The sequence below is a fragment of the Malaya genurostris genome, chromosome 3 (genome assembly GCF_030247185.1).
Source record: "Malaya genurostris strain Urasoe2022 chromosome 3, Malgen_1.1, whole genome shotgun sequence".
NCBI lineage: Eukaryota > Metazoa > Arthropoda > Insecta > Diptera > Culicidae > Malaya > Malaya genurostris.
This window is the reverse complement of record NC_080572.1, coordinates 189838637-189864962: the sequence shown is the minus strand read 5'-3', so window position 1 is coordinate 189864962 and position 26326 is coordinate 189838637. Positions and strand designations below refer to the sequence as shown.

General features: G+C 35.9%; 1 protein-coding gene across 1 annotated transcript; it reads left to right on the top strand.

The window, feature by feature from the left end:
* On the top strand, nt 1–26326 carry LOC131436816 (sialin). The gene is made up of 6 exons (XM_058605744.1): nt 1–830; nt 24325–24499; nt 24594–24713; nt 24939–25485; nt 25564–25697; nt 25768–26326. The coding sequence occupies exons 1-6, from the start codon at nt 802–804 to the stop codon at nt 26233–26235; spliced, it is 1473 nt and encodes a 490-aa protein (XP_058461727.1). The 5' UTR covers nt 1–801; the 3' UTR covers nt 26236–26326.

The following is a 26326-nucleotide window of genomic DNA, read 5'->3' as shown; positions in this document are numbered from 1 at the left end:
CAGTCAGCTAGGACCTTCTGTGGCTGTCCGTGTGTTACTTCTAGCGCCGGTGGGCTAATATTAGACGCGGCCAAACAGCCCAACTTCAGTCGGCTGCTCGCACTCAGCACAATCGGTTCGGTTCTCGTGAGTTACTTGGCTGCCGGGAAACGAGTGAGAAAGTGAAGAAATTTGGTGGTTGACTACTACCTAGAACCTAATGGTCAACTAATTTCTTGCAACGGCAGTAATAATAATAGATAATAATTGGTTAGTTTTTTTTCTCGAGACTCGGTATAAATCAAGTAGCGAATCACATTCGGCGGTTGAATAAGAGCTCCGGCGTTGGATTGCGTGATTTTGAGTATTTTTTTTTCAAGACACTTGAAATCCATCAACGAGAGCAAGAAAAAGTGCAGCCTTCTTTTTTTTTCATAATTGTGCCCGCGAAGTGAATTGTTACACGTGACGATCAAAAAACAGCACCCCGAATTTGTGATCGAGTTCTCCGGCCGACCTTCTGTTCGTTCACTGGCGTGCGGTTTGAACAAGTGCTCCAGGGCGTGTGAAATTCCACTAACAATGAGACGTAGCACTACGATGCCAATTATCGAATGCTAGGCTGGTCTGTCGATACGACTGTGTCAACTGGTGCTGCTAGGAATTTCTTCCGTCGGCAACCGAAGGCAACAAGTCTGTCGGAAAGTGAGTTTTCCGCGAATTCCGGGCAGCAGCAAAGCGGACTGCATTCACCTGTTGTTTTTTGTATGATCTGCTACAGAATTTCAAGCAAAACAATCGACGCATCATAAGCAAAACAGTATGGATGTTGTGGAGAGTAGCAAATTGAGGTAATAACTGCGCCACAAATTGTTGTCATGATTGTTGTTTGTTACTTGGTAGTTACTGTGTAATGTCTCATAAACCGAATTGCACGATAATGATGGCGTACCGACGTGCTTTAAATAAGCCTCATTGATAATGTAGAGAATTTATTTTTTTTATTAGAGGTTTGTCCCTATCGGATGGTACTGGAAACGAAAATGAAAAAAAGCAAGTTACGCCAGCTTGATTCAAATAAATTAAGCAAAATAGTTAAATTTTATAGAACATTTCCTCCAGTTACTGTTGCATTTTTGGTTCGTTGATTCGAGTAAAATATGTAAAGTATTTTCCTCTCGCCTTTAGGCAACGAGAAAATTTACACATTTAAAATAGACAAAAAAAATGTTTTGTTTTGTCAGATTCCGTGACACGTTCGGTTGCTTGAGTAGAATTGTAATGCTTTCGATATAAACTAGTGGAAACAGTGGATTTAGCCGCATTCAACAATTTCGCCAACTTAGTGTGAGAAAAGTTTGGATTTTTGCGATAGGCGAGCAAAACTTTGGTGCATTTAATTTTCACATCTAAAGATCAAATGTTGAAATGGAAGCTTTGGTTAAATGCACAAAGCATATAAAGCTGGCGGAAACACATTTTTATCACAGCATTCACAACCATTACCGCGTTTAAACTGTTACTCGTGTAATTGCATAAAATTCTTGATTCCCACTGGAAACAAATCAAAATTTGGTTCTGCACATTTTCATTAAATTCTTAAGCTACGAAATTATCCAAAAACACTTTTGAAATATTCGGTTTGTGTAAACCAGAACTCAAACGTGAAAACTGATCTGAAAAACAGTGGACGACAGTTTCACTCAGATCAAATTTGATGGTTCTAGAGTACATTTATAACACATTTGTTGTGGGCTATTTGGCTATTACTTTTTTGGTTAAGTGTAATGTATATTCAGGAAAATCTCATGATCGTCATTTTGATGTTCTCTATCGTAGCACTTAGTGACATGAAATAAACTTCGAAATACTAAAACGTGGAAATATGAAGGACTCCTCTGATTCATTTTTAGAACGTATGCACAATTTTTGACGCAACGAAACAGATTTATACAAAAATGACGATAAATTAAAAAAAATAAGACATGAAGAATTATGCAAAAACTACATTTATTACAAGGTGATTCAAAATAATTCTTATTTTTATCTACATATTCGCGATAAAAATAAAAGCGCATGAAGTTTTAAATAAAAAAAATCTCAAGCTCGCACTTAAAATCTAAGATATTCTTACTTATTGCATTCAAAATGACAGATTAGCCATTGCGATATGGTTTCAAATTTTTTTTTGAATTTGGAATCAGTTCGAAAAAGATATTACGCAGATTTATGCTGATTCTTCACTTTACTTTATAAACCCTTTGAAAAATAGTCCACTTGGCAGGAATATGCTCTTACACGGAGAACCCTTCGATCATAAAATTGCGATATCACAGTTTTTGATTTTTGCGATAGTTGATTTAACTAATTTCTTTTTGATTCAACCAATATGGTTTTTGATTTGCATATATTCAAGTAGTTGAAAAATATGTTGTTTTGAATGCTGTCAAATGCCGGAGACAGTTGAAAGCAAAACAATAATCGCAATGCGAAATCAACAACTTTTTTAGTTGAAATCTGTTCGCGTCGCTTCAAAATGTCAATGAAAACAACGTCGACGGTTAAAGCGTTTGGTGAAATTGTGTTCATTCGATTTGAGAAATTTATGATAACAAGTGTTTATCTAACAGCGGTGTTGTGATAAAGTTAATCTTGTTTAAGACGAAAAAGATTTGGTGACAAATTAGAAAATGTTAATGAATGATCATCTCGTAATCTTTCAGATATGCGCAAAAATTTTAGCTTGAGCTTGAGCTTGAGCGACCACCCCTGGTTGCTACTCCGTTACTGATCGGGATTAGCTGAAATTGTACAGGGAGTTTCTAGATGATCCGACCTGGGACTGGTAAATCATCCTTCAATGTACATCTTCTGGTAATCCCAAAATTAATCGATCAGTACCGGCGCCGGCCAGGCCCGAACGTAGATCGTCTAAGGAATGGGAAGGGATGTTAGTCCAACACTTGTTGTTACTAGATGCCGTATATACTACTGCGCACTCCACAAGTGTCACGGGAGAAGGATATTTGTTAGTAAAAAATTCAGTATTGGTTTCGCGCGCGACTTAATATGTTCCGGTTTCAAGATGCTCGGATGCACCACTAAACTCACTGACTTCCCGAGTGAACGTTTCAACAATATCCTATATTGAAGTCCCGGGAAGTCTTGATTCACAGCTTTTTTTCGAGGAAACTAAAGAAAAAATTGCAATACTATCGGGTAAAGAATAAAAACTTCCCTATTTTTTTATAAATGAAATTACGTGATACAAAATAAACGAGTGAATAGGATTTAGATAAAATAGTTGATTCATTGCATTGACATATCCTAAACAGTTATAAAAAAAATCATTTTAAATCATCAAATAAAGGTCAACAGATTTCACGCGCGTCTCGATTCTGTATTATTTCCGCTTTATTATTTTAATTATTTATTAAAATTATTAAATGGTTATATTGGTTGATCTGGGCAGCCGGCTACCGAGAAAAATAGTAATTTATTGTTTGAAATATTAATATCAAGTGTTTTTTTACCTTTTTTTTATATATATAAAAAATAGGTATAGAATTCGCTCAAACTTTCGAAAAATTTTCCGAGGCCCGGAGGGCCTAATGTCATATACCAATCGATTCAGCTCGACGAACTGAGCAAATGTCTGTTTGTGTGTGTGTGTATGTGTGTGTGTCTGTATGTGTGTTGTCAACTAAGAGGTCGAGATCTCAGAGATGGCTGGACCGATTTTGATCAAACTAGTCGCAAATGAAAGGTCTCCCCGTCACCCAAAACGCTATTGAATGGTTTTGAGATAGGATGTTTACTTTTTGAGTTATACGGAGTTTTATGTCAAAATTTTCAGATTTTTGACAGTATCTGTCACAATTGACCTTGAAAACAGAATATGTTTCCAGACTTAGATTTCGCTCTGTAATACCTATCCAACAAGCCATAGATTGTTAAAATCCGTCCATTTTTAACGGAGATATCGATATTTTTGTGTAAGCCTCATTCCAGTAGAAGGAATTTGGAGCGCTATATGAAAAAGCAATGCTTGGGAGCAACATGAAACACGATTTTTTATACTGTTACATATAATTGTTTCTAAGTACCAAAAAGACTGTGTAGAGCATCCTTTTTCATGACAATTTGCCTCGGACCAATTTTAGCACGATTCATTTTTGGCAACATAATCTTTCGAATATGGCATATGTAAACCAGATGATACCAGCATTATCGAGTTGGAAGTAATTCCATAATTATATTGATTCAAACTATTTACAGCAATAAATGCTGGAAGAACATGACTTCCATATACCATACGACTCAGTTCGTCGAGATCAGCAAATGCGTGTGTGACAAATAATTTCACTCAATTTTCTCGGAGATGGTTAAACCGTTTTCTACAAACTCAGATTCATATGAAAAGTCGTATACTCCCAAACAAGGTTCCTGAATTACGTTTGGATCCGACTTCTGATTGCGGAACCACAGGATAATATGTGAAACGAAATTAAAATAATGCAATTAATTTTTCTCGTAGATGGCTGAACCGATCTAAGATTCAAATGAAATCTAAGAATAATCTATGATTCAAATGAGAGGTCTTAAAATCCTATAAAACCTCTTACTTTTTAGTCAGATCCGACTTCTGGTTTAGAAAATGCAGGGTGATTAGTATAAAAATGTCCATTTCACATAAATTAATCAGGTTTATCGGGTTTGCAGATTTGGATAGTCGATTACCAAATAAATTTATTTCAGTTTGAGCGGTATTCGTTTTTGGATTCGGAATGTACCCCCAAATTTTAGTTCGCACTACAATTTCTCAAAGATGTCTACACACTCCTCAGGTGAATTTAACTGATTTCGGCTACACCGATTTTAGAATTCCGGTTCCAGTATCGAATCGATTCTCAAAGCTCAATCATTTTCTCAAAAAAGACCAAATCGAACTTCAAAAACAAATATTACAGGGCTTAAGGTCCCAAACAAAATTGGTGACTTTTATCCGATTCTGGAATTACAGATGATGAGTTTATAAATTTCATGTAAATTGTTTGGCGTAATAATTTATGGCCATTCGAATCATTTTGGGCTATGCTAATTCCTGAATACCGGCTCTGGAAGTACCATAAATAATGACGAAAAACTCTAAAGTGGAACTTACTTCGACATCTCATGGAATGTTCAATCGATTGTCACACGCTAAGATTGAAATTCGATATGTTTTGCAGTTTCGGCATTACAGGGTAATGAGTGATCAAAATCTCAATTTGCCTTTTAAAACGACGATAATTAAAATAATGTCATGAGAACTAAAACACCTAAGAATATCCATGCAAAAACACATGCGTATTGATAAAAAAAAAAAGGTATCATCTCACTGCTAGGTGGATTAATCACGTTTTTACTATGTATTCAATATACCGATATATGTTATCTCTGTTATTAACTTTGTAATATCAACGGATTTGTGCAATAGTTGATTTTTATCATTCAATTTATAATCCTGAAAGACAATCAATAACATGGAAAAAGAAAACATTCTAAATAAAACTTTTCTCCGTAGCTAGACGGAAATTGATAGGTTGAATGAAGAGATAATTTAGTAAAATAGAGTCATCAGAAGTGAAATATTGAAAATATCTGATAACTGAAAAGAAAAAGAAACTCCTGCAATTGTCGCCTTTTACGACATGGAAGCAGAAACCCAGTGGATCTATTCTTGGTTCATTTTTTTCCACCGGATTCCACACGGCATCTAGGCTGGCACTGTCCGGAGAGAGCTAATAGGTACTATCAATCTCCTAGTGGACCCCAGCCCCTTTTCAGGTATGCGCAAAAATTTTATGTTTCAAATTCGATCATTGATTTACTTCCAGCCGACTGTTTTACTTCCAGCTGTTTGATACCGATGATGATGTTCATGCATTCGCAATAAAACACTCTTTGACATGAATTTAATTTATAAAAGTAACAGGAGCGCAGGGTTAAGAACACACAGAACGCGCTGCGATTGGATGGCGCGTTTGAATGGCCGTCGCAAAATTCCAAATCCCAGCGGTTGATGCACCCAAGCTCATATAAATTGACTAAAATTATCAGTGCATAACTTTAGTTCAACCGTTTGAAGGCATCATCTTTCAATACTCCCCCTTTTTTGGGCCCTTTTGCTGATTAAAAACGTTTTTCTACATCAATCATTTCCGATCAAATCAGAAGTATTTTTTTAAAATTTAGATCTTTACTGATCTCGACTTGATCATACGAAAATCAAAATCTCTTAGAGATCAGATCAGTTCTGATTTCGTAATGATAATTTATTCCTTGGTTAAGATCACCTAAAATCAGCATTGATCGGTGGTTTTCCCAGCCCTAATGATATTACATGTCAACATAAAATACTGTTTATATTTTAACAACGATATTTATTTCATGAATCTCTACATATCGAACTTATTTCAAATAGATCATGACGTGTATCAGTAAGTATATTTTGATTATTTTCGCAAATCAATAACATTGTTCGAGTTGATTCAACTATTTGCAATGTCTAAAACAAATAAAACCGATTTATTTTTCAACTAACAGAATTTTGTTTCAAAAACAACTCCAGTTATTTCAACTAAAATATTTGTTGAAATTGAAAGGTACGTGTCCTCACTAATTGACAGCATTTTTTTTTCAAACAGTTAAATTAGTTGTTTCAACCATCGTTTCTGCTAATCCAAAATCAAAAATGAGAGTTTAGTTAAAACAACAATCGATTAGTTGTACCAAATTTCAACCAATCGAATTCAGAAAATCAACTAATATTCTGGTTGTTTTGCTTTTAACTGTCTCCGGCATTTGACAGCATTCAAAACAACATATTTTTCAACTACTTGAATATATGCAAATCAAAAACCATATTGGTTGAATCAAAAAGAAATTAGTTAAATCAACTATCGCAAAAATCAAAAACTGTGATATCGCAATTTTATGATCGAGCAATATTTTATGAGCAATATGTTATTAAAAATTTCATCACATATATAATTTTTCTTGTGAAAAAAATGAAAAATAAGCATGATCTAATGAAAAGACATGATTTTCATATTTTTTAAATTATGATACCGACAATAGTTTTTTATGTGTATGGGGTACAACTTTTGGCAAATATTTACTTTCGCAATTCAAATCATTTCAAAATTTCAAATCTGTTTTTCGTGGGATAAACCAACGCATATAACGGCTTCACGTCAGAACCAAAATATGAAAACTTTTGTCGTGAATACGACTTATATTACTAATTTATCCTGTACCAGAATGGGTAGAACTTAATCGTGATACCCCAGTTATATTGAGATTTGTGCCTTGCTGTGGCTACTCATCATTTTCCTGATGGGATGGGAAGGATAAAAGGAACATGGAAGGAAATTGTGAAGTAGGCAAGAGGGAAAACAGCACAAAACATAAAGAAACAAATCGTTCTCCACCCCAGAAAGGATGCTGAACGATCTGCATGTGCCAAAATGCACAGTTAATGAAACCTCCAACCCCCGACAGGATTTAGAGATTTTGCTGAAGCGAAACCATTCTGAATTCCCGGAAGAATGCAGAACGATTCGCTGTATGTATGAGCAGCAGTAAAGTTGACACCCCATAAGGGATGCCAAGCAATATGCTAAAACCTATTAAGGTGAATACAGAAAGGATTCATACACTTCAGGAAGAACGATGAGCCCCTCTGACTATAGCTCCTTGCCACATTGGGTGTGGAACGATAGAATATCCCTTAATTGTAGCTTCGCATGCACCGACTCAACCTTGTATGGAGAACCAAAAACCCGGATACGTGATTGCTTCAATGCGGGACAGTTACATATCAGATGATATGAAGTACCGTAGTCGCATGCACACAAATCACACGAATAATACTCCGCACGCTTAATAGTATTCATTTGATAGTTGAGTTTGCAATGTCTAGTCAGAACTCTGACCAGAATACTGCAAGGATGCTTGGAAAAATGCAGTAGACATTTTGACATTTGTAGATTCAAATCTGATAATAATGTTTTTGTCGAAGCGTAATTTTGCAAGCTATGCCTGTAGCTGGCACGTTTGGATGCAGCCCAAGAACGAATCTTGTGCTTTATCCTTATAGTTGAAAGTGGTAAAGCTGGTTCAGGACCAACGAGATCATTCGTAGTACCAGCGCTAGCCAACTCATAATCCTATTCATTTCCCATTCATTTCCAGAATGGACGGGTACCCATAAGAAGTAAACAGCAAGTTGCCGCGTAGATTTCTGCTTGAAACACAGAACAGTATCCGCTAAGTGAATGAGACTGCTCTAGTACCATTTCACGACAGTAGACTTCAGCGTCAGCATGACTATCCAACTGAGAACCATCCTTATAACAAACTATTTGTTCATCAAGATGTCGATCCAAATAACCAGTCAACCATCACTCACAAGGAGGATATCTCACATCGAATGTTTTTGTTTTCAAAATTTATCCTGTACAAAATTGAGTAGAACTTAATCGTGAATATTCCCTATTGTATTTAAGGCAGCAACATAATTTCTACTCCATACCATCGGAAATATTTTCAGCAATTGATCGAAAGTAGTATGATATATCCAACCATAACTAAAAGTTGAAGTTTTCTGAAATGTTTGGTATGAACGAGCAGTGCGAGGTAAGGTGAGCGAGTCATCTCACAAAGCTTATACAGCAAAACTGATGCATAAAAATACGGAATATTTTCAGTGATCGAGTACTGTGGGCTTACGACACGTTTTGTTCTATAGTAAAACAGTCACTATGGATCGTTATACCCGTATGTATGAAAACTATCCTACGTACAATTTAAACCATTTTCTTGAACGTTTGACGATATTCGGTATAGTTAGTTTAGGGTATTAGTTTATGTGGGTAAACCATGAGTATTTTAATGGACTAATATGAGGGATACATATTTGTGAATGTTGTTTAAGACGGTTAATTGAGCCATTCAATTTATAACCAAAATGCTCACCTATTGCGAAATTGTTGATTCTTTGTTACAGATTAAAATCTTAGGCATGATCTATGTACTGCTCATTCGGTTCATAAGAGAGAGATATGGATGCTGAGTGTGATACTTGTTGTTATCGACAATTACTTAAAAACTCTTTAATACTCAGATACATGGCAGCTCTCACAGACAACACGAGTAGTAAGAATCCAACTACACTACAACTTTATGAGTTGATGAAACCGATCAGTTATTATGAATCTCATAAAATGTTTTTTATAAAATTCATATGAATTTTGAGTTTCCTAATTCAAGCAGCCAAAATGGAGTAGATTCTATGAAATTTAATTTGATTGTATCCTCTTATTTTTAATGTATGACTTATACATTGCTATATTATTCAGATACAGCAATTTACCAAATATGTTTTGACACTTTCCAAAAGGTACCCTTGAAAATACAAAAAAAAAACAATATATAGTAAGATTTGACATGAATGTATTCATATTATGTTTGCTTATTTTTATTCGGATAACTAGGTGTTCCGAGTTCACTCAAATTAAATAAATTTTTTGCGAAGTGAGGATAAGTATGTCTGTTATATTCCTATTCACGTCATCGAATTATATCTCTGACATCACTCACCCGTATTTTTCTGGTTGGGTTCGATTGAATACTGTATCGAGAATTTCAACGTGGCAGGATGCATATTATTTATAAATGGAAATTTAACATAAGAAAAATAAAAATATCACGGAATTAGACTTCGTCGCAAGGCGGTATTTTGTTAATTAAGAGGTTACACCACTGTAGACTTTTCAAAAATCCGGAATTTTTTTTTTCATTGCAAAATATCATGTATCCCGATCAGATGGTAATAACAGAATTATAACAATTGGTGTAATTTATTTCAGAAATATTTTGTAACAATTTTTGGCTGGTAATCTGTTAAAATAACAAAAGTCATAACAAAAAAAACTCTAGCGGGAACCAAATCGTTACAGATTTTGGAACGTTTCATTTTTTCAATTAATGAACTTCATCATGAGTCTTGCAAATGAAGATAAAACATCATAGCTGATTTTGTTATTATATTGTTATCATGAGTATTAACTTTCAACTGTTTTCATTTGTTAAATATCTCAAAATAACACAAATTGTCATACATATCAACTGTTGATATATTTGTGTTATGATTTTGTTATGTACATCTGATCGGGATGATCTTAAAAATAATATTCCAAAAGATGAAAAGCGGGTAGAATTTCTAGACGTCCTAATTTCGAGTATGAGATACGACCGTACAGCACCGAAAAATTCAAACGCGTTTATTTCAGAACCACGTTTTGTGAGCTGGGAAACATAAGTCAAGTAAATCTTGACCAATCGATTCAAAAATTCTACAGAATATTCTCGATAGTTATCTCCACAGAGTACGTAGGGGTTTTTGAAAATTGTGAATATTTTTTATTAACAATTTTGTGATGAAAAAATTTTCTCACCCTACTAACATTGGCCTTTTTCTGTGACACTTGTGGTAAGACAGAGAATTCCTCGGTCGTTAGTAGGAAGAATTGTTGAACTAACATTCATTCCCTTCCTACTGTGATTATCATGAGAAGGGTAATTAATGAACATTTCATGTTCTAAGTCTGTTTAGGTGGCACGTTGATCGTGAAGTACTATGCTCAGGTATCCATTTGGTTCAATATGCAGTTTCAACTGAATTTTGTTTACGTTTCGTCTTAGACTCATCAGTGCATTACAGTCCAAATTGAACTGCATAATGAAAACAACTCTGATAAGTCTAAGAAGAAACGTAAACAAAATTCGAAATGGTTATGTGCCTTAAGCACAAAATTAGGCTAAGCTTTGAATGAATTTCAAATGTTTGTTTTTATCAATCGTTGCATTTAATGGAGCATCGTTTGCATACGATCAATATGCCACTTCCAATGTATATAAACTTTGTATTGATATAAGTTCTATTGGATTTTCTGTATAAATTGTACATAATACGTACATTTTTATGAGGATTATAAGTGTCCATATGAATTCTTTGAATTGTAATCTATATACGATTCATATGCCAAATCTAGTGAATGTAAATAATATTTTCATTTCAGTGTAGTAAAAATCCAGAGGATAAATACCTCACCTTCCAGGATGCTACATGAGATTGAATATTTTATCACTCTCTTAACAAGTGCCACACCTCCTTGTTAATCAGTTAAATGCAACTTTGGTAGTTAGCAATGAGCTGCAAATTTTTGAAGTGTGCTAAGATAACCTCAGTTTTCTAGATTGACGTTTAATTGATATGGTTCGAGTCTGACGAATCCAATTGATTAAGTGACAGTTAAAACTAGCAATCAACAGTATCTGCTCTTATCTTACAATTATGTACGCGAAGGGTTCGCGTAAACAACTCCAACCTCCAAAAATAATACCATAGTTAATGGCCAGGGTTATTCATAAATTTAAGTTCATTCATCAACACAATTGAATACAAACAATTATGGTTTCGGTTCGCTTATCACAATCATGAACTGTGTACATGGGCAATATCTTTATTAGTCGTCCATCGTGAGCGTAATAACCTTAAATAAACTTTAGCAATATGAGCATGAACAAATAACCAATTCGTACGCAACCTTCTGCCATCAGATGGGAATTCGGATTCGGACTTTTATCTCGGTAAATTCCAACTGATAGCTTTATAACCCGCGCAGTATGCTATATTCTGTGAAAATCCAAAATGGTCAATCAAATGTTACCACCCGCTAACAGATTGTCCTTTATTGCCGCTCGGAAACGAATAATGGTTGATAAGAAAGCTCTATATCTCACTGCGGTAAACTATGATGGGGCAAGTGGATAAACCTAGCGGAGCAATATATTTCGTGTTTTTTTTCATATTCTTAAATGTTTGAACCAGGAAATATTCTTCGGCAGTTGTTTCCTGTTTAATTGAACTTAATGTCGTGAACCAGAAAAAAGGGAAAATCCATCCCGAAGTGTTCTTCTCTACCAGAAACTCTTTACCTGTCCTCCTCACCAATCTGTTATCCACTTTAGCAATAGCCAATTCAGTGCGAAATTGATATCGATAAGAAAATAAATAAAAGCTGTCAGTAAATATGATATGGATATCAGATCAACTCTGCTCAAGCAGAACCGCAGTGAATGGGATTCTTACTACTTTTGTTGCGTTATAGGAGAATGAGATTGGCTCTCGGTAACAAACCTATGTAGGTAGCATCTATCTTTAAGACTTAATTTGTACATGACTACATCTCGTTTCAGTAGTGAGATGGATGATTTTGGTCGTGAATATTTTTTTCTAGTACTCAACTGCACATTATTGGCAAGCACGTCAACTCAATCGTCAAGATGAGTAGGTATACAAAATTGAGTTGATTATACAGTGAAACAGTGTTTATATACATTCAAAGTGACGTAGTAGAGATTGTTCATCTGGTCCAACACAACATAAAACCGTGTTAGAAATGTTTGTAGCACTCTAAAAATCTTTATTTATTATTAAAAACCCATTTTAGGTACTCTTTTCGATTAAAAATTCCTACACGGGTTAAAGATGATTCTCTCATGTATATAATAGAACAATCAATTTACTTGAATAATATTTATGCTCATTTTTCTTCAAAATTAGATACAAGTTTTCGTTTCGATCAGATATGTCATCGTGCTAATTTTGATCCGTGTATTCCATGTCGTTGTTGGATCATTTCTAATCATTTCATTATATTGACATTTCCAGTAGATTTTGCAAATTAGAGACTTTTTAATATGTCAAAATTGGGATGCCAAATCTCTTATAACGGGTTTCAACAGCTATAACTTACAAAAAGTAACACATATAACGTTTCCTAACACACAAAACTTACAAAAGAGAAACGCTATATTGCTTCGTGACACCTTGAATCTAAAAAATTGTGACGCATAAAACACGTTTCGTAACGCCTGTAAATCACAAAAAGTAACGCTTCGTAACGCCTGTAACTTAAAAAAGGTCACGCTTTGTAACACCTAAAACTTACTAAAAAGTATCGCATGTATCGCATCGTAACGCTTGATGATGTAACGCATGTAACGCTTCGAAACGCATCTAACCTACAAAAACGTAACGCATATAACACTTCGTAACACCTGTAATTTACAAAAAAGTAACGCCTACAACTCATAATAAACTAACGCATGTCTCGTTTCGTAACGCTTGTAACTTTCAAAATGTAACGCTTCGTAACACCTAAAACGTACTAAAATGTAACGCATTGTAACACTTGTAACGCATGTAACGCTTCGTAATGTTCATAACTTACGAAAAAGTAACGTATGTAACGCTTCGTAACGCCTATGATTCACAAAAAATAACGCATGTAACGCTTCGTAACGCCTATAACTTACAAAATAGTAACGTTTGTAACTCTTCGTAACGCCTGTAATTTACTAAAAAGTAATGCTTCGTAAAGCCTTAAGCTTATGAAAAGTAACGCTTCGTAACGCCTTCAACTCACAAATCAGTAACGCATATAATGCTTCGTAAAGTCTTTAACTCACAAAAAAGTAAAACTTCGTAACGCTCCGTAACGCTCATAACTTACGCAACAGTAACGTTAGTAACACTTCGTAACGCCTGTTACTTAAAAAATGTGACGCTTCATAACACCTGTAACTTACAAAACTGTAACGTTTGTAACTCTTCGTAACGCCTGTAACTTACTAAAAAGTAATGCTTTGTAAAGCCTTTAGCTTATGAAAAGTAACGCTTCGTAACGCCTTTAACTTACAAATCAGAAACGCATGTAACGCTTCGTAAAGTCTTTAACTTACAAAAAAGTAAAACTTCGTAATGCTCCGTAACGCCTATAACTTACAAAAAAGTATCGCATATAACGCTTCGTAACGTCTATAACTTTCAAAAATATCAAAAATGTAACGCTTCGTAACGCCTGTAACTTACTAAAAAGTAACGCATGTAACGCTTATAACTTATTTGTATTTCTATTTCTCAAACTTTTTTTTCGTGACTAGTTTGGGGATGTTTTAAAACTGCAAAACAACCACCAAAAACTTGAAAAATATTTACTGGGTTGTGTACAAGACGCGACCGATTGCGATGACATTGAAAATGCAGTAATTCAAACATTAACGAAATCATTTTAATGGTACTCAATACTTCTGTATTAGATATATAATCGCAAATTTTACGTGAAAGCCTATTTTTTGAGGGGTGTAAAAATATCGTCTCAATTTTTGTTGCGAAGAAAAAAATGCTATCTTAGACCAAATAATTTTGGGATTCGAAGTCAAAAGCAGCACTCACTCAATCAATCAATGGCAAATCATTCTTATGCCATAAATCTGTGAGAGTTTCAAAGGCTTTGTTAAGCAGAAGTTTACCTGTCACGGGTAATGCGATAACGGTTTTTGTAAGGCATATATCGGAACCACCGATTCCTGTCACAGTTTTACTACCTGTCGATATGGATCATTGCTTTGACAGCTGAGTTCATTGCTTCAGTGGCAAGATAAAAGGGACTTATCAAGCGATTGAATCTGTTGAAAAATTTGAACCGATGTTTTATTAGCAGTGTTGCTTTGGTATCATTTTATTTACATACATAATTTATTTAGGCTTCTTCGTGATACTGATAATCAGACCTCATAGTACTGTTATTGGATCGTTTTTTTGCTTTTCTATTGCAAATCTTTTGAAACGAGGCCGAGTGTCATATAACATAACAATATGTATGTGTGTATGTCATTCATGTGTGTTATTCATGATTTAATTCATGAGCAGAATACTTGATCTGGATTCCAAATATCGAATTTTGTTCTTGAGTTCAGTCTCAGTTCCTGAATTTTTTTTTTATTCAATAATATAATATAATATTAAGGCACACTGCTTAAGCTCTAAGATGCCAAGGGTATTTACTAATCTTAATTATCGTCTAACTTAAAACTAGAGTAGTATCATTATGTAATATAGTATCTGGCGATCGGTAGTGGCCGGTGAATTGAATTTAGGATGAGATGATTCCAGATGGCGATGGTAATTTTCTATGTTGGCCGCATTCTTCGGTCCGTGAGGGTCCGCGGGAAACACCCCCAGGCTACGAAGGCCCGGCGGGTGGCCCGCATGCTGGTCATTAACTGGAGCGGTCTTCCGGTGATGGTGATGTTACGGAAGAGAATGAAAAAAAGAAGTAAATATTGTGGGAAACGGGGTAAAAAAGGGGTGTGGGAACAAAATGTTTGAAAATGACAGAGATCTAATTAGTTGCCATCGAGATGGTGAAAAAACAGGGAAAGGGGAACGAAAAAGTTAGTGACAAAAAAAAAGATCTTGTTAATTCCAATGAAGATGGTGGACAGGGACCTCAGTTCCTGAATACTGGTTCAGAATTTTAGTACCGGTGTAGATAAATAAATTATGATAAAAAGAACTCAACAGTTGCAAACATTGAATTCCGTTAAATTAAATTAAAATATTCTCAAAGGGTTGTGCGGGGGGTGATAGAAGAAGCTAAGACTGATCATTGCTTTTGATAAATTTCCCATGGAAAGTAATAATTTAAGCTTATTTGCCGAAAAATTTTACACCCTTGCGAGCGACCTTCCGGCAGTTAACCGGAACATTCGCCAAGGTGGACGAAATTACACGTGTAGGTATGTTCTTGAGTTCTTTCTTCGTTTTTTTTATCAATTCGTCTTCACTTCTCGCGACAAATTTGTTGTTCAGGTTGGTCCGGAAATTCTTGGTGGGACGTAGCTGGAGGGCATCGATATTCAGCCGCTCCATCTCCACCAAAGATCACTTCGAGTAGTGGGCAGACGCCAGATTCTGGTTAGGGAGATATAATTCCATAATTGACGTAAACGTCAAAACTCATTGCCGGTCAATTTTTTTTGTATGTGGATGAACCGATTTAAAAAATTTTTTAGGCTCGTTTGAGACTAAAATTGGACTGTGGGCCGATTTCGAAGATCATATTTCGTACAATTGGCGTAATGGATAAATTTTTTTTTCTGTTCGTATAATTATTCCAAATAGTAACCTATAACCACGCTTAAATCGCTTTTTTAATGCACCTAGTGGTGTAATGTTGCCTTTCTCACGTTACTTATATTTTTGTAAACATCACTAAAAGATTGTCAAAAATTTTTCTTTCAAACTTGAATGAATGTAAACTACCATCATCTTTGAAATTTATAAACAGTTATGTCAAGTTAATATAGATTTAAATGTGGCAATCCAGTAGGGATGTCCGATACCGAGTCGATACATTGCGGTATCGATACTTTTGTTCAAGAATCGGGTATTTTTGGTATCGATATCGCATTAGAGCGATACTGTTAGTATCGATACTTTAGGTCTCGATACTTACAGTATCGCAACAGATTGAAGTTAATTCCCATTACGACGGAACATTTTTTTTGTTTCAATTATAGAGGCTTTAACCTTAAGGCAGCGATGCCCGATCGAGCGCGCTGAATTTCCGTATTCTGCTAGGAATCGAGTTGGCAGTAGAGGCAAAACATCAGTATAATTCCGTATAGCTTATTTTACATTGATTACATGTTTTTTCAATATCAACTGTTGCGTTCTTTATGTCAGGGCGATTTTTCATCTTTTGAACAATTTTTTTACTCAATAATAGAGTTTAATCCAAAGAATAAAATGTTTACTTTTATAGCACTCTTCACCGATCTGTAAGTCTCGGATTATACTCGAGACTTTCTACAATGTTAATGGTTGTGTTTTTTTCATTTATTTATTTAAATAAAATCCAAGAGGAATAAGTATATATACATGAGAAATAAGTATATATGAACATGTCTTTTAATTTTCTGAATTCGTCATGAACCGCTACCGTGCTCTTATTGAAAAAGTTGGCCACTAAATAAACATTTTTCGTATCATTCAAGTTAACCGGGTCGACAAAACTCAGTTGTCTGATCAATTTGATGCTCATTTCTCTAAATGGAGTTCTTTTATATAATTGATCCAAGAACACCACCATGAAATTTCGACAATTCGAGCGAAATCTGTTGATTTCGGCGACAGATGTAGTTGATAATTTCATCAACTCTGCAGTGACGAAAGGTCCTAAATCCAAGTTTCGAAACGGCTCCATATTTTCTTAGTTTTCCTTGCTCAAAAAGAAGTCCAGCTCTTCAATGTCGGTTCGATCCACATACGCTTCTTTCAGATACATCCGTGCGATTGGTGATCCGGTAGATCTAACGTCATTTGAATTTCCTGAAATGATTTCAGCCGATTCGGACTATGTTTAAAGTAACTATAGACGTTGTTCAAAAACTCTTCTACTCCATCGGGAATTTCTTTGATTGCATGTGACACACCAAGCGCCAGAGAATGACAAACGCACTTCAAAACAAATAGATTGGGGATGTTCTTTTGGAAAAGCCTAACTACAGAGTTGTGCTCGCCAAAATTCACAGCAGTGCCATCCGCTGCAAATCCTACCAAAAGTTGTTCATAAGGAATCTTATGATCGTCAAAGAACTTTGTGGCCTCTCCGTGGAGACCTTTGTGTGTTCCATCGTCAACCTGAAAGTTATAAATTGAAAATGTATATAAAGCTAACCCCATTCATTTGTGTTTTATGGTGTCTATTATTAATTAAATCTATGAATATTGTTATTGAATGAAAAAACCTGTTTTTATCAACCTACCAGGTTCATCGATTTTGAAAAAAATGAAAAATTTCACAAATGTATGAATCCTAAGAATATACATACTTTTAAACATGCTAAAAACTGGACACGAACTTCTCCTTCAGGAGTTTCGAAAATGTTTTTATCAACAGATCTAACGTGCACGCCCCAATAACATTCTTCACAATGGCAGCACTTTTAGTACGACCACACGAAATTTGACTTTGCACTGACTTGTCAATGTCGATAGTTCGCAAAAGCTCTGCCAAATCGTCGCTGACCGCCACTGGCAATTTATTTTTCACTAGAAAAAGTGTCGCAAGAGAGCTTCAACTTTTCGTGCCCGTGTTTTCGTTTCAGACGTGTTCTTGCAAATGTCGAATAAGTTCTTCTTCGACGACTGTACTGATTTGGCAACTTGGACGTGCTTCGAAGTACTTCCATGCTTCTTCAGCGCGTGCAAACCATCTTTTGCACATTTCCGATCTTCGCAGCAAAAAGTACAATGAAAGTGGTACTCACCTGTTAAAAATTGTATAATAATTATATTATCTTCTCTTTATATTGATAATGTAACTAAGTAAACATATTTATTAAACTCACTTAATGTCGATTTTCTTGCCCATTTAAATTCGATGCTCCAGTCAGCTTTTAATTTTTGTAGCACCCTACAAATCAAAAATTACAAATTACTATAATTTTCGGATATATGAAATTGGCTGGTAAAAGTCACGTAATGGTAGAATTTTTTTTTGTAACAAAAAAAAAACGATGACTTAAGGATGAAAAGCGTTGAAAGCATAAGAAGAATATAACATAAATTCAAACTTACCTCGTTTTCGTATTCGGTCGCTGTTTGGTTCGAGCTCCTTTGTCACGAGACTGTTTCTTCTTTTCAATCAAATTTCGCCTAGAAAAAAGTAACAATTTTTTTGGTAAAATATGTTGCACTGTGAGTGGGTGTATTTAGGAAATTAAAAGATTCAGCATACCTTTTTTCTTCACCACTTGATTTCTCATCATCTGTATATTCCGATTCGTCACTAACCATGTTTCGTTTTTGTTGACGTTCACTTCCCAAGCAACATTCATATAAACTCGGCCCCCTGTCACGACGCCATCTTGATGAGCTCAAAATCGGAACTTCAAAATCAGCTGATTGCAGCGTAAACAAACAAACAGTAATACATTTGCGTTCACCTTGTTCAGTGCACGAAAATTAGTGAATTGTGGGTCGACTCTCTTACAATAACTTGTCGATTTACCTAAAATACAGCAGACAGTGTTTTGGGACAACAAGTGGAGATAATTTTCACAATTTGAGAGTCGCGATAAGTATCAAAACATCGCAGTGTTTGGGGCTCGAAACGCGAGGTGCTCAACGTAATCGGTATACTTTCAAATGGCTGGTGCTCACTTACCGGTGCCAGATGGGTGTATAAACTGTATAATGCTACCAGAGGTGCCAGGTAAAAATTTCAAATATCTTCAGACAGGGTTGCAAGAGTCAGTAAATCCTGATCTGCAGTCAACAAGTGCAGTCAACAAGTGTGTGTGTGTATGTGGCATCAATTTTTCTATAAAGTATGATACGCTAAACTGACTTGGCGAGCAAAAAAAAAAGGCGCGGCAATTTCAAAAGTCTGTAAATTTCGACGAAAGTCAGCGAAAAATGTCTGCAGCACAATATACGATATCTGCAGATTTACAGACAAATCTGCAGATCTGCCATGTCTGAATGCTACAAATGTTGGGTGCGTTCTGATAGTTCAACAGTTTCATAGATCAACTGAATTCTGCATGCGCAAGTTTTCAATTATTTCACCCAGTGAAATTTGTTGGCTAGAGATGGTTGGATTGTCGAATCAATTGAGCATGATCCTCTATCATCATATAATAAAGCAGGAAAAATTATCTTGCTCATATTGGAAGAAAACCCCGACTTTCTTAAAAATCTGTATAAAATCAGTATTTTCAGTAAAATCCGTATAAAATTCAGTAGATTTTGCCAACGTTCCTGAAAATCAGTAGAATACTGAAAAATCCGTATATCTGGTAACCCTGCCTTAAGGTCATTCGCCATTTCTTCGGCTTTGGCGTAGCGCCAAGCTCACGCAAGGATTGGTACGGCGTGGACTAGCCGTCGTTGAAATTCGTTCTCGACAATCTCGCTTCGTCACACAGGTTCGCTGAGAGCGAGTGCAATGAGACCAACAACAAAACACGCACATAAAGGTCATACTTTTAGAGGATTCAATCATTTAAATTTTCCACAGTCATTGCACTCTTTTTCAGTGCGCCTAATAGCGATGGAATAATAGCAATAGGAATTAGCTTTTAGTGTAGTATTCGTGTATCGACATAAAAGTTATGACATGAAAATTGTTGAGAAAATAAGTAAAATGTGAAATCGACACAAAGTGGCGTGCGGAAATTTTTTGACGTGGACCTAAAGTCGCAAAAGGCGAAGTACAATTTATGTGGCAAAGAATATACGCACGGAACCACCCGCGATCCCATTTCAACCAGAATATTAGTTGATTTTCTGAATTCGATTGGTTAAAATTTGGTATAACTAATCGATTGTTGTTTTAACTAAACTGTCATTTTTGTTTTTCGATTAGCAGAAACGATGGTTGAAACAACTAATTTAACTGTTTGAAAAAAAAAAATGCTGTCGATTAGTGAGGACACATACCTTTCAATTTCAACAAATATTTCAGTTGAAATAACTAGTGTTGTTATTGAAACAAAATTCTGTTAGTTGAAAAATAAATCGGTTTAATTTGTTTTAGACATTGCAAATAGTTGAATCAACTCGAACAATGTTATTGATTTGCGAAAATAATCAAAATATACGTCATGATCTATTTGAAATAAGTGCGGTATGTTGAGATTCATGAAATAAATATCGTTGTTAAAATATAAACAGTATTTTATATTGACATGTAATATCATTAGGGCTGGGAAAACCACCGATCACTGCTGATTTCAAGTGATCTTAACCAAGGAATAAATTATCATTACGAAATCAAAACTGATCTGATCTCTAAGTGATTTTGATTTTTGTATGATCATGATCATTTCAAGTCGAGATCAGTAAAGATCTAAATTCTAAAAAATACTTCTGACTCGATCGGAAATGATTGATGTAGAAAAACGTTTTTAATCAGCAAAAGTGCCCGGAGGAACGAGTAAATTAGCGAAAATATTAATATTAATATTAATATCAAGATGATGCCTTCAAACGGTTGAACTAAAGTTATGCACTGATAATTTTAGTCAATTTATATGAGCTTGGGTGCATCAACCGCTGGATATTGGAATTTTGCGACGGCAATTCAAACGCGCCATTCAATCGCAGCGCGTTCTGTGTGTTTGAAACCCTTCGCTCCTGTTAGAGCAAATTCAGAAGCTGCAAGATTCATATGGGTGGTCTATAATGTAAATGAAACTGAAACAAACGTATCCCCAGCAATCCGTTTTAGTTTTATTTATTCGACAAGTTCTACTGTCAAATTTAAAACTGGTATACACTGCCGTTCTATTTTTTCTATATTTGAAACACAGATAAAACGCTGCTGGGGCTGCCAGTTTATTTTGTTATAATTTATAGATTTAATTTTTTTTTTATTTTAAATTATAGAGGCTTTAACATTAATGTCATTTGCCTCTTCGGGCCAGAAAAACTTTCTGACCCTATGTGCGGGTTTGGGAATCGAACCCAGGCGGGCGGCAGATTCAAATTTTAAAACTGACATAAATTATGCATCTAGAACTAGAACACTCCAGAATATGTCCATACTTTTATAAATTAAATTCATGTCAAAAAGCGTATTATTGCAAACAGCTGGAAGTAAAACAGTCTGCTGGAAGTAAATCAATGATCGAATTTGAAGCATAAAATTTTTGCGCATACATGAAAGATTACGAGATGATAATTCATTAACATTTTCTAATTTGTCACCAAATCTTTTTCGCCTTAAACAAGGTTAACTTTATCACAACACCGCTGTTAGACAAACACTTGTTAAATTTCTCAAATCGAATAAACACAATTTCACCAAACGCTTTAACCATCGATGTTGTATTCATTGAAGCGACGCGAACAGATTTCAACTAAAAAAGTTGTTGATTTTGCATTGCGATTTTTGTTTTGCTTTCAACTGTCTCCGGCATTTGACAGCATTCAAAACAACATATTTTTCAACTACTTGAATATATGCAAATCAAAAATCATATTGGTTGAATCGTGTACTGGTGACAAATTTATGCACAGCAAAAAAAAAAGGAAATGTAATAATTTTTGAAATGTAATAATGTTCGGTTTTCAAGAAATATTGCAGATAAATCACACGTTATTTGATTGAAATAACGTATTGAGTACATTACACCACCTTAACTGTATATGATTCTGATCTGAAATTATGTATCGTTTCGTGTAATATTACAACCTTAAGAACGACACCAAGATTGTTGTGATATTATATCGTAATCGCTGCACATCAGTAGTGAGTAGTGATGTGCACAATTTTGATGTAATATCACAAAAGTGTTGGTGTCGTTCTAAAGGTTGTAATATTACACGAAAAGATGCATAAATTCATATCAGTATCATACAAAGTATTCAGTCAAGCTGATGTAACTTACTCAATACGTTGTTTTGATGTAATAACCTTTGATTTATCTGAGATATTTCTTGAAAACAGAAAACTATTGCATTTGATATTCAGTACGTCTAATTTTTTTCACCTCGATTGATAATTACATTGAGATTGTTACAATTCTATTTTTACAAGTCGACAATTTTATTTTGAAATGATTGCTGCGCAAGTCTCAATTGATACTTACAGGTATCGATACTTTATTGCCTTTTGATACCTTGTATCGATACCCAAAATGTCGGCACCCAGATACCACAAGTATCGATACTTTGCCTTCCCAGTACCAATCCCTACAATCCAGAACTCATTCTGCTAGGCGGTGGTATTTTCTTTTTCCGTACCAGCACGTACCGATGCGTACCGGGTTTGCATCATTTTGTATGACAGTTCGTTACTCATCGCCCTGTAATTTCTGAACCGGAAGGTTAGTAAGGTCTGTCAACTAGTTAAATTTACCAGACAGTTTTATAAAAATTTGCACCTCGTTTCGCCATCACATCATATTCGCGAAATTGAAAATTTTTCACTTATCGCGTTGTAACATCGTAACCGAAAGTTGGACCTGGATCAACTTTCCGAGGACTTTTAAAAGAATTTCAAGACATTTTATTTGCATCTAGTTTTGTAAAAATCGGTTAAGAAATTTCCGATAAAATTGATTGTGCATTTTCTCACTGATTTGCACATATTACCTTGTAATTCCGGAACCGGAGTTCGGATCGATATAAAATTCAATAGCGGTCTATGAGACAATAAGACCTTTAGTTTGAATCTGAATTTGTGAAAATCGGTTAGGCCATCTCTGAGAAAATCACAGACATTTTGTGATCTCGATGAACTGAATCGAATGGTATATAAAATCGGTCAAACGATTTCCGAGAAAATCGAAGGCATATTTTATACTTCATTTTCACGTATTACCCTATAACTCCGGAACCGGAAGTCGAATCAAAATGAAATTCACTTGCAGACTATGGGACTAAGACCTTTTATTTGAATCTAAAATTGTGAAAATCGATTCTGTCATCTCCGAGCAAAATGAGCAAAATACATTTGCTCAGTTCGTCGAGCTGAATCGAATGGTATATGACATTCGGCACTCTGAGTGTGACATTCCGCCCACAGTAATTGTATAGCCTTTCTATATGAGAACGGCAAAAAAAGAAATAAAATGAAACTATTGAGATTATGAAAATAAGTCATCTGATAATTATATTTTATTTGTTTTTTTAATAATTATTGCTTGATAAAATGCGTACTGCAAAATGTACTGTTTTTGGTCAAACAAATACGAGCATTACTTATGCTAGTTGCTGACCAAACGAACCGATATCAGCTATACCGGTATCCAGCTTCCGGTTCCGGAAGTACCGGCAACGGTGGTCAAAAACTCATAAACGGAACTCTCTTCATTTTATCAGAGACTGATGAGTCGATTTTCATAAACTTAGGCTCAAATGAAAGATTTCACGGTTTCATTGACCTCATTGTTGTCTTTCGTTTGGGTCCGACTTCCGTTGAAAATTGTTATTTAGAGCGAAAATATAAAAAAACAAGAACTAGGCTGTTATAGTTTAGACTGGCTAGGCTCAAATAATTTCCTTTGTTCTAATTCAAGATTCAAAGAATCACTTAATAATATCAATGAAAACATCATTACACCAATAGGTGGATGAAAACAGGTGTTAAAATATATCAAAGAAAATTATAAGAACAGGATAGAGTTATTTGCAGCCAATCAGGATGGTTAGACACATTCATTTTTTTTTAAATCACAGCCGGTATTCTAAGTAAAGTAAGAAAAAGAAATAAATTGGGGCAAAACGGTTATTGTGGTAAAATTTTCGGAAATTTTACCGGTACTTTTGCATAATACCTAAATTAAGAATATTTTCTAAGATTTGTATCATATAAATGTTTAAAATGTTTTGCTAACACAAACACTCATACTCACTCGCTTTCTCATTCATTTTAGCGATGGAATTTCCTCGCCTCTGTGGATGTTTTGGAAACGCCGCCGGTACATCGTGGTGTTCATGGCCTTCTTCGGTTTTTTCAATGTGTACGCACTACGAGTGAATCTCAGTGTGGCCATCGTGGCCATGACAGAAAAACGAGAAGTCGACTATGGGAATGGCACAATTGGAACGGTAAGTTCCGTTGAATTCAGCGACAAATTCAACGTTTGAATCGCCTAATTCAATTGTTATTTCGAATTAACGATATCGATTCTCCGAATTGTAGGAACAATATTTCGATTGGAGCTCCCAGATGCAGGGATATGTGCTGAGTTCATTCTTCTATGGTTACATACTTACACCATTCCTCGGCGGGTTCATCTCTAACCGATTTGGTGGAAACTATGTAAGAAATTTCAATTACCGCCACTAAAAGGTTTTTTGACAGGAAGCATTCAAAAGTTCACGACTGATGGCATGGAAATCACTGTAGCGAGAGATGAGAACAAATATTTTCGGTCGATTGATTTCATTAACACTATTAATTATTGTCGCACTCAATTACCTAGAGTCAACAACATGTGCAAAAATAGATCCAAATCTAATGCTATTTCCTTCTGATGCTTGACAGGTTTTTGGCGTAGGAATCGGAGCGACCGCGGTGCTGACGATTTTAACACCTCTGGCGGCGAAATTCGGGGTCGGGATGTTAATTGCAGTTCGCATCATTGAAGGGGTTTTCGAAGGTGTCACATTCCCGTGTATCCACGCCGTTTGGTCCAGATGGGCACCGCCGAGTGAACGATCCCGAATGGCGTCGATTGCGTTCGCAGGGAACTACGCCGGAACCGTGGTTTCGATGCCCTTGAGCGGTGTCTTTGCCAAAGAATTCGGTTGGGAAAGCGTTTTCTATATTTTCGGCGCGATTGGATGCATCTGGGTTTTGATATGGACCTTCATAATCAAAACATCCCCGGACGTTGATCCATGGATTACACCCAAGGAAAAAGAGTTCATACTGACCAGTCTGGGTAGGGTGGAAGGAGCGTCGGACAAAGTAAAGCATCCTTGGAAGGGAATCGCAACATCACTGGCCGTTTGGGCCCTGGTGGCGTCCCATTTCTCCGAAAACTGGGGTTTCTATACGCTACTCACACAACTGCCAACCTTTTTGAAAGGTGAGTCTTCGTGTTATGAACCTGAAGTTACACTGTCCAATGCACCGTTTGATAACTGTTTCCTTTTCTTACCTGCAGACACCATGCACTTTGAACTTCAGAAAACCGGCTTTGTGTCGGCTATTCCCTATCTAGTAATGGGAACTTTCTTATTTGTTGCCGGATATTTGGCCGATACTTGCCAGCTTAGAGGATGGCTAACAACAACTCAGGTAATTTTCTCCATCCGATCGTTTTGCTTGTGCCAATGCAGAAAGCTTCATTTTCAATTTTCGACTTTAGGTCCGCCGGTACTTCAACTGCGGTGCTTTCCTTGGCCAAACGGTATTCATGATTGTCGGAGCTTTCATCCTAAAACCAGGTCCAACGATAACGTGCATCACAATCGCTGTCGGATTGGGTGCTTTCGCCTGGTCTGGTTTCGCCGTCAATCATCTGGATCTGTCACCAAAGAGCGCCGGTGTGTTGATGGGTATTTCGAATACGTTTGCCACCATTCCCGGCATTGTGAGCCCGATCATAACCGGTCACATCACTACGAACCACTCGGACGATGAATGGCGGGTGGTGTTTTATATAGCGGCAGGAGTTTACCTGGTCGGATGTGTCATCTACTGGCTGTACGCCTCGGGAGAATTGCAACCGTGGTCGATTGAGGCGCAGGAATTGCTATCCAAGAAGCATGCGAACGGCGAGAGGACCGACAATGGCGGCTACGTTAACAAACTTAAAATTGAAGACGAAAAGTGATTGATGTTTATCATATTTGCTAGATGTGTAGGCTCGAGATTAACACCGTAGGTTCATGTTTAATGTGAATGTTTACTGTAGATGTTGTAGA